General features: G+C 51.9%; 1 protein-coding gene across 1 annotated transcript; it reads right to left on the bottom strand.

Moving 5' to 3' along the window:
- Positions 1 to 3,527: 3,527 nt before the first annotated feature.
- LOC102419459 (transcription cofactor HES-6-like) lies at positions 3,528 to 4,018 on the bottom strand. The gene is made up of 3 exons (XM_006104339.1): positions 3,845 to 4,018; positions 3,692 to 3,738; positions 3,528 to 3,648 (listed from the first exon to the last, which is right to left on the bottom strand). Exons 1-3 carry the CDS (start codon positions 4,016 to 4,018, stop codon positions 3,528 to 3,530), a joined length of 342 nt encoding a protein of 113 aa, XP_006104401.1.
- Between the last annotated feature and the right edge of the window lie 9,305 nt (positions 4,019 to 13,323).

Here is a 13,323-nt window from a genome sequence, read left to right as displayed (position 1 = left end):
AGCCCGGACCACTCCCATGATGCACCGGCTTGTAGTTGCCTCCCACAACCAATCGCTTTGCAGCGGGGCGGCCAGGAGCAGAGCCACGCCTCCCCAGGATCCTGCGCACGTCAGGGTCCTCATTTGGCTGTGGAGACCCGCTTCTGCAAAATGGATAACCCCGCCTCGGGTTCCTCTCTATCAACCGATCCCGTCGAACAATAACCTGGCCCTGTCAGCCTTACTGTCATGCTCCCCTGTTTCCCTGGAGACTATTTTCCCCATTTTGTAGATCCAGGGTCAGCAAATTTTCTGCAAAGGGCCAGAGAGTAAATGTTTTGGGACTTCCAGTGGCAACTACATACCTCTGCTACCAGTGTTATGCCCAGATTTCAAGATCCCCCAAAGGACACCACCAGGGAGCGCCGAGTCCGATACAAAAGCATAGAGTCTTTATTCAAGCTCAGCTTGTTCCCTCTGCCTCTACCGGTGCAGAGGTAGGATGCGAGAGAGCCCGCAGTTTTGAAAGAACAAAGACTTTATAGGGCTTGAGGTCGGGGGCGGGGGAAGGGGGAGTGAGGGCTCACTCAGACCAGTGATTTGCCCGATTCTGGTTGGTTGAGTGAGGGCCGGGGGCTAGTGACGCAGGGGTAGGGTGCAGTTAGGGTTCAGCCGTGGGCAAACTACGGCCCGCGGGCCGGATCTGGCCCGTTTGAAATGAATAAAACTAAAAAAAAAAAAAAAGACCGTACCCTTTTATGTAATGATGTTTACTTTGAATTTATATTAGTTCACACAAACACTCCATCCATGCTTTTGTTCCGGCCCTCCGGTCCAGTTTAAGAACCCATTGTGGCCCTCGAGTCAAAAAGTTTGCCCACCCCTGGTCTAGTTACACAAAGACAGGGGTTGGCTAGCATACTTTTGGCCTTGGGCTAGTTTCCTTGCGTTCCTATTGGCTGAGATAAGGGCAGGCTGAGTAACTGATACATTTTATGGCTTTTTTTATTGGAAGAGGAGTTAGGGACACAGGTATCAGTCCCGTTCTGTCCTTTAATTCCCCCTTTGTCTTGGAACTTCTGGCTCAATCATGAGACGGACTGCATTTCTATTTCACCGTTGCTAGAGGCCTGTACTAGGCATGCAGAACTATTAACTGAACCACCCCTATACGCTTCTTGACAAATTGGACTAGTCTGTTAATAATGCAAGGGCCGAAAGTCAACAGCATTAGGAGGATTACAAGAGGTCCGGCGAGGTCCGCTGTCTTCTTGAGGGTGATCTGCAGCGGGTGTGTCTGGTTAGAGGTCACCTTCCACTCAGGCTCCCTGCTGTCCTGGGCACAGAAGGAGCTGGGCTTGTGACCTGGCAGAGACAAACTATAACAAATGGTCCAGTGGAAGGGAAAGAAACCATTTTAGGTTTAACAACTTCTATTGAAATAGGATTTTTCTTCTTAAAATTCCTCTATGGCTATCAAAAAGCCAAATCAAGACTAATTTATCTACTGTATTCAATTTGGCCTGATGTTTGCATAAACACAACAAGAATGGTAACTGACTACCTTTGCTGGAATTTCATGATTGAATCTTAATGTACCCCGTAGGGCCAGGAAGCCAAGCCATCCAGCTGCCATCAGGCCTGCCTGCAGTATCTGCTGAGATAGGTGAATCCCTCACCTGTAGCAACTCCACCTGAGCCCACGCTCTAGGCTTTAAGGCCCATCTCAGTAGCCCTCCTACTCGTTGCAGCCCAGTGTGTGTGTGTGTGTGGGGGGGGTTCCGCAGGGACGCAGAGGCATCCTTATTGCTCCCCTTCTACTCTGACCAACCGCCGGTGATGGTAGGGCATGGGCCTGACGCTCCAGTGCCAGCCATCTTCAGGGCTCCCAAGCAGGATACCAGGCTTTTCCTGTGGCACTTTTATTGACTTCAAGTCTTCAGAGCTCAGACAGGGCTCCTTAAAACATGATACTCCAGTCAAAGTTTCCGGTTAATAAAATCACTATTGAAAACTGGTCTTATTGATTTCATGCAAAGAAATGTATTGCCATGACTTATTTAGCATTGCCAAATTTCAGAGGAATTATATAAGGAGAAAAATATTCTGATCTGCTCTAAGATTTTCTGATTTTTCTTGCCAGTTCCTTTTCATGGACTCTTCAGAGTTATAACAAAACGGTAACTGTTGGATTTCTTTTATCAGTCCCCCCTAAGTACTTTGAAAATTATTTACTCTCTTTGGCTTACTGGCCTGTACTATTTGATTAATTTCCTTTCAACATTTCTCTTCTCCTTCTTATTACATACACAACCTTTCTAAATTTCATACTTTCAAATTAGCCTTTAAACCTTCTTTCCATGTTCTTTAAAAATGCATAACTATGCCTCAAACCTTCTATTCCAAACAGGCTTTTCCCAGTTTTCTACAGTTGAGGTTTGTACCACCCCTGACATGGGCATGGTCACACAGGCCTGCAAGACAGTATACAGGCTGCCAACTGTCAACTGTCTCTCAATAGAGACCAAAACCTGATGGGTATTCTTCTTTGCCCAGTTGGGCACTTGCCCTCTTGGCAGCTAGACACCCTTTACTTTTTGGGTTTATCCCACATAGCCTCCTTCCAGGACAGCTAACATATAGCCATAACAATGGCCCTTAGTGTGGGAATCTGGACACTTGCCAGTTACTTCCAAAGACTACCAAGAACTGTAGACTATCACTGGTCTATGGCAACTGCTGGCAGCTACAGCTACATTCAAACCTGTAAGAGAATTGAAGGTTAATACAACATATTAATACAATGAAACATAATATTGGCACCATGGCTGCTTCAGGCAGTTAAATCTTCTGCTACTACACATGAGATATGGTAGGGCTACACAATAATCTTAGGGAGGTGACTAAAGTCTACTCTTGACCTTGCCTTTATAAGGCAAAATTATCCTTGTCTTTTTGGAGCTATGTCTATGTAGATGCAGGCATCATCTGAGTCTATTATACAGTTTTCTGCAGGTCACTGTCAGGGCTGTGCACTGCGGCTAGTTCTTCTTTCTAGTGATAAACACAGTCTGTCCAATTTCCTTAAAATGTATTCTGGCACGGGAGAAAGTTGTTTTGCTGTATACAGGTAGCTTAACCCCTATACAACTGGGCTTGGACCTCTGCCCAGCAAACCGCAGTCTATAAGTTCAATATGCAGCCTCCAGTTCTCCTAACCCAATGAGGTTTCAGCCAGTCTCTGAGTCAGACTCCTCCTCTCTTGGAGAATTTCAAATTCCTGATGGCTCCCAGGTCCAGGGAGAGTGTCCTTTTTGTTAACCCTGTTTATTAGTTACAGGGCCCTGCTTTCTTGCCTTTCTACCAGTTCCCTTTGTGGCAGAGCAGCAACCAGGCCTCTTCTAAGGGAGTGCACTGGAAGGGTATATCAGCCCCTCCTGTGAGCCAGCTGCTTCGAGTAGGGTCTCCCAGGGGCCTGGCCAGAGCGTCCCCCAGCAAATCCTGGAAGCTGCTGTCCTCTCGCAGTGGCATAGACTTAAGCAGGGGGTTCAGGCGCTGGGTGGCGACGGTGGCGTTGATGGCCTGGCACGTGGATACAAACATGTGCACCTCATGCATGCACTGGATGTAGCCAGCAGCGAAGCGCTCGCTGGCTTCTGCCTGCAGCTGCTCGAGCCCACGAGCCCTGCTCCACAGCACTCCCTGCACGCACCGCACCGTCAGCTCCAGCACCTTGGCATTCTCCAGCTTGGCCTGCACCTGCGCCAGTGGGGGCGCCAGGTGGGGAAGGGAGGTGAGGCCAGGCAATGCCCTGACCCCCGTCCGCCTGCTCAGCAGCCCCTGGGCACTGGGCTGCCAGCCTCACCTCAGTGCCCGCCAGCAGCTGCCGCAGCTCCTGTAGGCGCTCATTGATCTGGGAGCACCGCTTCTTCTCCACCAGGGGCTTCTGGGCCTTGCGGTCCCCCCCCCCCCGCGCCTCCCAGCGGTCCTTATTCTCTAGGCCCACACGGTCCCGTCGGGGTGCCAGTGGCGACGCCATAACCAGCACCGCCCGAAGCGCCGCAGGCGCGCCCAGCACCCTTAGCTACACCGCCAGCAACAACCCCTGTTCTCCCCACTCTCTCACTGCTGCTTCTTCTTTCAGGGCCGCAGCGGGCAGCTCAGGCATCCAGCGCCCCCTTCTTTGACCTGGCTCTCAGGGGCTGAGTCTGCCTAGCAAAACAGTTCTAAATCACCAGGGTGGCTGCAGACTTCAGCTTTGTTCCTCCTCCGCTTTTCTCCTGGGAGTTTAGCTGTTTTTAATATATTAGAATTTTTTTATTCTTAGACAAAACTAAGAACAGGTATCAGTTTAATTTAGCATTGGAAGGGTTAAAAAGAATAAACCAGGGCAGAGAAAGACTAATTGTGCTTACAGAGAACTTGTTGTGACCTTGAAGTTCATTGATAAGACCTGTTAGGTCTGCAGCCAGTAACATAACTGCCAACACCCCCGCCCCCATTCTCTCAGCCCAGGCCCATTGCTTTCCCTCACAGATTTTTTTTCTCTTTTCTTTACTCTTGATCTCTCTCCGACCAATTCCCCCGTCCCCCAGTCCAGTTGTTTGTCTCCCTTTAAACAGTGGGAGTTTCGAAGAAAACTACAGACTGCTCCTATAGTAGCCCTCCCTCCCGGAGGCTGGGGTCCGACCTGTGGGGAAATATGACTCTTAGTCGGCCTGGAAAGATAACGGGTGCATAGGGAGATTTCTTGCAGACAGAAAGCCTGGAGACCACCTGAAATCCAGTTACAGATGCTTTCAGAATCAGGATGAGGGAGGAAGGGAAAGACCAGGTTATGTTCTCTATGAGGATTCTAATAAACAATTGAAAATAGCAAGTCAAACAAAACGCGTCACAGGCAGGGTTAGGGCCAGTAAATCTCTCCATCCTGCGGAGCTGTAAGCCCTTTGTGTCCACCAAAGAGATAAGAAAACCATAAATAACAAGTTCTTTGAAATTTACTACTTTGTTAATTTGCTAAGCAAATAGTTAACTTGAAAAGACTTCTTTCTTGCTTTTTTATAAGCAATCTCAGAACTAAGCAATCTTGGAAACTAGCCAGCCTTTATTTTAGCCTTGAACTTATCCCTTTAAAAAAAATTTTAAAATATATTTTATTGATTTTTTACAGAGAGGAAGGGAGAGAGATAGAGAGTCAGAAACATCGATGAGAGAGAAACATCGATCAGCTGCCTCCCGCACATCTCCCACTGGGGATGTGCCCGAACCCAGGTACATGCCCTTGACCGGAACCGAACCTGGGACCCCTCAGTCTGCAGGCCGACGCTCCATCCACTGAGCCAAACTGGCTTCGGCTAAAAATTTTTTAACATGTAATTAAGAACAATAGGTTTACTTTGTCTCGACCCCATGATGATCAGTGACGAGAGACAGACAAGGGAGGGGTGACCTGTTTTCACAGATCCTCACTCAGATGCCCGCCTGGCCGTGTCCCTTGGGAGCTTAGATTCACCTTATCTAAGGTGCACCCGTATAAACCCTGGGCCTGATCACCTCCACATGGGGATGAGTCACCATTTTGCCATATGACGAATCGCGGAACCGCAGGTTGGGGCCCACTCGGACTCTGTAACTGAAGTAGTGGAGCCACACAAAGGAGAGGAGAGGGCAGGCCCCCTCCCTCCACACTCACACACTTTCACCAGACATTCACTCGGAGTTTAAACAAACCACCCAATTCCTAACAATTTCCCAATTCCTGAGGGAGCTCTATAGCCTCCCCTAATCTCTTTGAAATGATCAATCATAATACTTAAAGGAGTAGTCTGAGTCTGTCCCATAATGTCCGTCCAGTAAGTCCACAGAATAAAACAGAAAAACACAAAAACAGACAACCAAAAAGCCCCAAAAACCAGCCTTCCGACTCCGCGGAAGCAAAACCGAATGGCAGGAGCGACCCGCCTCATCTCAGATCCTTGTGAGGGGATTCCACATCCCTCCTGAAGTGAGAGCAGAAGGTCTGACTCTCCCCGCCCGTGGACTTTCAGCAGTGCGTCCACCTAGACCGCTTCGGCATTACAGAATTTCAGAAATGAGCTCACACAGGACAGAACACACAACACAGGACAGAACATATAACACACAGAACAGAATACACAACACACAGACACCTACCGCGGTCAGTCAGACTCTCCGGATCAGGGTCCCTCGTGGGTCTTGGGGGTCCCGGCGAGCCCCCAAATGTTATGCCCAGATTTCAAGATCCCCCAAAGGACACCACCAGGGAGCGCCGAGTCCAATGCAAAAGCATACAGTCTTTATTCAAGCTCAGCTTGGTCCCTCAGAAGCATTCTCAGGCTCAGCCTAGCTCCAGCTCCTCTGCCAACCCAGCTAGGGAATCCCAGGGGAAGCAATTTTGCTCAGCAGAGAAAAGTATGGTCTGAATTCACATTGCAGAGGGGTTGGGAATGGGAGAGGGGTGAACATTATGGGCAAGTGCATGGCCCTGGGGAAGGTTTGGCCTGGTGTCGGAAGTGAGACTCCTGGCTGGTATGAGCAGAGTATCATGTGGGTTAGAACCAATGATGTTCATAACAGAGGGTCTTGAATGCCATATTAATTACTTCTCAATGTCCAACTAACAGATGATTTCTATACCAACAATGAGAAGCATTCTCCACTTTTTACAAGTCTCTCTAGGGTTCCATTAAATAGGGCCATCCCAGCCCCCAAATCCCACCCCATCCCTTGCGTTTGCAGGGATCTGGTTGCTGGACAGAATTGGTGATGGAGACTCTCCAGGCTGGAGGCTGCCCCAAGATAACCAGATGAGGCTGGAAAGGGGAGCCCATGGGTTGATGGATGTGGCTCACCAACTGGGCTTCTTTTCCTCAGTCTCCCCAGAGCAGTTGAGGAGCCCATTCTGAGCCCATTGAGAAGCCAGTGGTGCAACCTGTTGAGCAGCAGAACCTGGAAGACCCTCAGGTGTGTGGGGAGCTGGGCAGAGGTGGTGGGAGGGCTGGAGAAATTCTTTCCCTGCTGGGTGGAGAGCCGAACTCCCAGCCATCGCTGCAGGGTGTGGGACGACCCAAGCTCTTGGGCTGCCAGCCCCATGTCACTTTGGTCACCATGACACCTTCTCTGCCAAAGCCATCTTCTTCAGAGTCAACACTGGACCCGCAACCAGAACCCACGGTCAAGTTCCTGTTTACACTCCTGAGCTCAGTGGAGCCCCCTGAGCCCAAAGAACCTCAAGAGTAAGTCTGTGTGAGTGTGTGAAGGGGAGGGAGGCCCATGGTGCTTCTCTCCCTACTCCCAACCCCCATATTAGCATTCAGATCTGGGCCAGGACTCAGCCCTGGGGTGGGCAGAGGGGAAGCTGAGATAGGACTGAAGGAGCCTGGGCCTTGGGCTGCCCCACCTCTCTGACCACCGAATTCTCTCCCAGCCTATTGGTCCTCCAGTCCTACCCTCACTGCAAACCTATCCTAGGGACTTGGAGATCCTGGAGAGCCGGTTCCTGGATAAGGAAGACTGGGGCACCCAGCAAACCTTGAAGGAAATTAACCATTTGCAGAATGCTTGCATGAGGTGAGCCAGGTCTGGGCAGGTGCAGGCAGGTAGGGTGACAGGACTTTTCCCCAAGGAGGTCTTGGCCCGGGGCTTGATGGTTGCAGGCTTGCACCTTCTTGCCCCTCTTTATTCTCTCCTTCCCTGTTCTACTCTGGAGACCTCCTTGGCCCGCAGGTCTCTTTCCTCCCAAGCATCATGTCCTAGTATGTTGGTGCCCTACAGGTGTGGGGGCCACAACTCTTCCACAGCAATTGACTGTGTGCCCACATGTCTGCTTATTGGGCAATCTCTTAATAACCAGTTAAAAATCAATATCCCAAAAGGCATATTTGGGGCGGTAAACTTTGGTTCCCCTCAATAAGACTGGACTGTGGGTGAGACCCTGGTCTCAGGTGGCTGTGCCAGGTTACCCAGCTCACGCAGGAGGCATGGGTTGCGGGGTGGGGCTGCCTAGGACAAGAGCCTGGGGACTGAGGGGGCATCTCTTTCAACTTAGGCTTCAGGAGTCACTGAGCACTATTCAAGCAGACACTGTGGCCCTGAGGGAGAAGCTGCAAAACCTGGTGAGGCCCTCAGCCAGGACCCCCTCCTTTTCCATGCCTCCTCCCTGCCTCCCAGCCCAGCTCCCTGCTGGGAGCCTCAGGCGGTCCTGCCCAGGTCAGCTACCCACCTCTCGCCCCTGCAACCCTTTGTTCTAGCCGGACTCCTTGTATAACATCCTAATGGAGGAACTGAAGGCTGTTCCGGAGGAAGGGAAGGCTGCCCCGGAGGAAGAGCAGGACGTCCAGGAGGAAGAGCAGGCTGGCCAGGGAATAGGGCTGTTCCAGGTGGACAGGGAGCCCCACGGCAAGTGGTGAGGGGGGACACCTCTCTCCCCTGGCCGGCAGCAACCCAGCGTCCAGAAGGCAGCCCTGCTCACCCTGTAGCCTGAGGCTGCCCATGACCACAGAAACCAGCGTCAGCCTTGGATGGCCCGAGGCCAGAGACCGGGCACCTCCTCAGGAAGCCACTCCAACAGCAATAAACTCCCTAGAGCTGAGCGGAGGCTCCCCCGTGTGTCTGTGAGACCCTGAAAAGCAGGTGGAGCAGGAGGCCACCAGCTCCAAACGGAGCTTGGTTCCTGGATGCCCTCCTGTGTCTCCCACGGGGTTTGCTGGTGCTGAATTTCTCCCAACCCTGAGGAGGTTCCAGGCCTGGTTAGTGTCAGCCTCAAGGTCATGTACCTGTGATAAGCACTGGGGCAGGACTGGGAGGGGCCACACCCCTTGCGAGGAGGATGAGGTACCAGGTCTAACTCCAAAGGGCAGATGCTCTAGGGAGGGGCGAGAAGAACCGTTTCCCACCTTGTGACCCCACTGGGTCCGTCTCTTCCCCTTTGTCAGTCATGTCATGGGGGGCGGGCAGTTAGTAAGAGCTCCCCAGGGGCCCAGCACCCTTCAGGCTGGAGTTTCATCTGGAATTTGAATCCCCACTCCCACCCAACCTTCACCCTCCAGCCAGGGCTTTCTGGGGCCTCCCTTGAGACCTCACTCCCTTCATCTATAGGGCTCTCCCTGTCCTGGGCCACCGTGCTGGCCCCTTACTCATTTCAGGACTGGCTTCCTGAGCTGCCAGCTGTGGTCACTGTGTCCTGGTCACCCATAGGCCTTCAGGGCTTGTGTCCACCGGCCTTGCTGCCCTCAGTGTCTGTCTAGTCCCAGGGAGCCTTTCCTTCTAGCCCCATGATTCTTGGTGTAAGGAGAGAGAGAATAGGTAGAATATTCAGAAACTTAGCGATAATTCCCATACAACTAGACAAGGCCTGTGCTCCCATCTTTTTATTTGTTTTTTATTTTCAACTCCTTAAGAGAGATAACAGCAAGATGACAAAGCCAGTTTAAATGAGAATACAAGAAACTGACACATACGTAGTCAAGTGGGGGGGAAAAAGAAGGAATCCTGAAATATTGCTAAATTGTATACAAAATTGGTCAATGCCATATAGGGTAGTTTTTTCAAAGCCCTATAACCCTGAGGGTGACATTACTTACTGGGCAGAAATCCTCTAGTACATCATGGAAAGGGCTGTAACCATGTTTCCGCTTTATACCCACTGCAGGGGGACACTAGCCAAGAGGATGGAAATTCAGGTTTGTGGCCCCTCCTCAGACCTGACTTAGACCAGACCCACGACCATGCCCAGACCAGTAACTGATGACAGACTTGATTAGTGAAGGATTGATTTGGTCACAGCTTCAGGCTGAGCCGAGCAGAGCTCTCCTTAGCAGCCCATCCCTCCCAAGACCCACCCTCCTTGCCCGATGGCTTTAGGTGTCCCAGGCATCCCTCATCTCACTTCCTGACCAGTTCCGGACCACTGTTCCAGCCGACCAGTGACCCATTTTCCCGAAGGGAATCATCCAATGATGAGATTGAGGGAGGAGAGTTGCACCAACAGCCTAGTGGTTAAATACTTTTAACCACTTAAGGACTTCTAGCAACAGTACATAGGCATCAGGATGGTCCCATTTGAGCTGCTTCCTCTAGAAACCTCTAGCATCTCAGCCTGGGAAAACAAGCCCATATGGCTACATTGATAAGACTCCGCTGTAGGAAATGGAGTCTGTTACAGAGCCCCTCCCCACTTCCCACTTGTCTTTAAACCACAGAAATCGCTGACAGGTGCCCTAAGTGCATCCTGGCTACTGCCCAGTGGCCCAGGCCCCAGCACTGCACTGCCCTGAGCTCAGTCCCTAACAGCCACTCCTGCTGACACCAAGTCCCACCAGTACTGCAGCCCAGTCAGCAAGGCCCTTTCAAGGGGAGCCCCCAAAGCAAAGCTGCCTGGGCCCTGGGCCCTAGGACACTACCAGTCTCTTAATAGTCATATTCTCTCTCTCTCTCTCTCTCTCTCTCACTCTCTCTCTCTCCCCCGCTCTCTCACACACACACTCTTCCCAGAACTGCTAGTCAAAGTAGGCTACTGTGTCAGTCACCTGCTTGGCTCAGATCTTCCAGGCCTCTGTTATTAAGACGCTGCGGCTGCACCCAGCTGGTGTGGCTCAGCGGTTGAGCCTTGACCTATGAACCAGGAGGTCACGGTTCAATTCCCAGTCAGGACACATGTCTGGGTTGTGGGCTCAATCCCCAGTGGAGACGTGCAGGAGGAAGCCAATCAATGATTCTCTCTTATTATTAATGTTTCTCTCCCCTCCCTTCCTCTCTAAAATCAATAAAAATATACTTTTTTAAAAAAGACACTGAAAACAGAAAAGAAAACAAAAGACAGCAGGGCTGGGCTGGCAAACCCCGTCCTGTGTGTCCCATGGCCCCTCTCTCTTGTGAGGCATGGAATGGAGTCCTTTCTCTTGCCTCGTGTCCGCGAGGTGGTGTAGCTCCTGGATGAGGCTGCAGGAGGTGTGGCCTCTCCCTGAATCCTACTCAGCCGGGCGAACTGTTAGCATTCAGTGAACGTCGGCGATTATGAGCTGACCTCCAGTGGATCTACCCACACCTCTGAGAGGCCCAGGGGAAGCAGGTTGGGGTACCTGTGCTCCCAGCAGGCTCCCCATTCCTGCCCAGCCTCAAGGTCCTGCCATTCCTGCCTGAGGATGCCCGACCCTGCAATCTGGCAGCATCCCCTCCATCCCATGGCGTCTCCCGTCAGAAACGTCTGCTCTGGAGGCCTGTGAGGTCCCACGTCCTGTCTCCTGAGGGCACCTGTGTGATGCAGACCCCACCATGGCTGGCTGCAGTGGGGTCTACTTCCCAGGGGTGCTTTTGTTTTCTTTTTAATATTTTTTTGATTTTTTAGAGAGAGGAAGGGAGAGGGATAGAGAGTCAGAAACATCGATAAGAGAGAAACATCAATCAGCCGCCTTCCGCACACCCCCAACTGGGGATGTGCCCGCAACCAAGGCACATGCCCTTGACTGGAACCGAACCCGGGACCCCTCAGATCGCAGGCCGACGCTCTATCCGCTGAGCCAAACGGGCCAGGACTCCCAGGGGTGCTTTTGTATCCCTGTTGTTGCCCTGGACACTCCTTCAATCCCAGACAGCTGGAGCATGAACGCCCGGTGCGAGGAGCTGACTGCTTCAGGTCGGCGTTTCATCCATTCTGCAGAGATCCGGTGCGCGCCTCCGGTGCTCCCCAAAGGAGAGATGGGGAGTTGGGGCCAGGATGAGCTCCAGGTTTCTTTTGAGGCTCAGCCGGCAGGATTTACTGATACATAGACCCAAGGTAGGATATGAGAGAAAGCGGAGTAAAACCTAACTCCAAGATTTTTATATAAAAAATAAAATTAAAAAAAGAGGACAGAACTGGATTTGGCAACATGGAGCGAAGTTGACCTTTTAAAAAATATATATATATTTATTGATTTCAGAGAGGAAGGGAGAGGGGGAGAGAAGGACATAAGAATCAGGACTTGTAAGCATGCATATAAGCATAGCCAATGGACACAGTAGTGGGGGAAGGCTGTGCTGGGGGCGGAAGTGGCCAGGGAGAGGTCATGGGGAAAAAAGACATGTAATACTTTCTATGGTAAATCATTTAAACAAAAAGAAGAAATTCTATGGGGGGAAATAGGGAAGCACAGTCACTGGCTGAGAGAGAGGGTGGAGGCGACCGTGTTGGAGGCTTGAGAACAGAGGAGCCCGGGAGGGAGAGAGTGGACAGGAAAGATGGCAGGACTGCTGGGCAGTCCCGGGGGCCTGCCTGAGGTGTGGGGTCATACATTTAAAGCAACATCAGCGGGGCCGTGTGGCTCTGCGGGCACATTAGGGGCCAGGGGGCAGGGGCAGAGTGGGTGGTGGGTTGGCTATAACCAGGTTGGGGCTTTACCCAGTGACTGTGACCAAAGCAGAGAGGATCACGCGGGGTGAGAGGCTTTGCAAGGGACTGAGTCTGGGCAAGGAGGGAGGTGAGGGAGAGGGACAAGGAGCTGGCACAGAGGGATTGGCAGTCCCGGAGAGACTGGAGAACTCAGGGTCAGCATGATCCTGGGAGTGAGGTGAGAAGATAAAGGGAATCAAAAGCATTGGCTACCTCAGGTGATTTTCATCAACACCCACAGTTCAAAATGTCCAGGGAGGGGCCGCGCCACCCACCCCACTAAGACAGGGGAAGGAAGATTGATCAAATCAGCGTCTGGTGCCTACAGCAGTGTAGACACCAGCTGACTCCCACAGCCTGCGCCAGAGTTCTCAGGGGTCTCTCTCTCTCTCTCTCTCTCTCTCTCTCTCCCTCCCTCCCTACACACACACACACACACACACACACACACACACACGTTACACTCAGGTGGAGTAGCCCACTCAGAGGTCACATACTCTTGTCCAGATGTCGTGCTTGTAACTTCACATGTTCAAGGGACTAAATCCTTCCAGGAGGGGGTGGGACGGGACCATAAAGCTGTACCTTGTGATGTCATCGCCATGTCTCTTCCTCAGTTTACCAGCCGACCTTGGCGTCCCACTGCCTTCCTGCGGTAACTGTCCTGTGTCCTCCTAGGGAATGTGTGTGCTCTCCACCCTGACAGGCTTCTGATAAGCCCCAAGGTCAATCACCTGGGTGCTGATAACCACCTGGCCAGGAACGGCGGCTTCCTGGTGCATGTCCCCGAAGTCACTGTTCACACTCCCCGCACCCCCTTCCCCACCTCAGCCCTCCTATGCTAACATGCAACTCTCCAGACCAGCATCACAAGGGAGATGGCACGGTGGGCCCCGGGGCAGGTGGGGGTGTGAGCAGAAAGGGGGTCTGCTCCTTAGAAGGGGGCTGTGGGT

The sequence above is a fragment of the Myotis lucifugus genome, unplaced genomic scaffold, assembly GCF_000147115.1.
Source record: "Myotis lucifugus unplaced genomic scaffold, Myoluc2.0 scaffold_562, whole genome shotgun sequence".
In the NCBI taxonomy this organism is placed as follows: domain Eukaryota; kingdom Metazoa; phylum Chordata; class Mammalia; order Chiroptera; family Vespertilionidae; genus Myotis; species Myotis lucifugus.
This window is presented reverse-complemented; position numbering and strand designations above follow the sequence as displayed.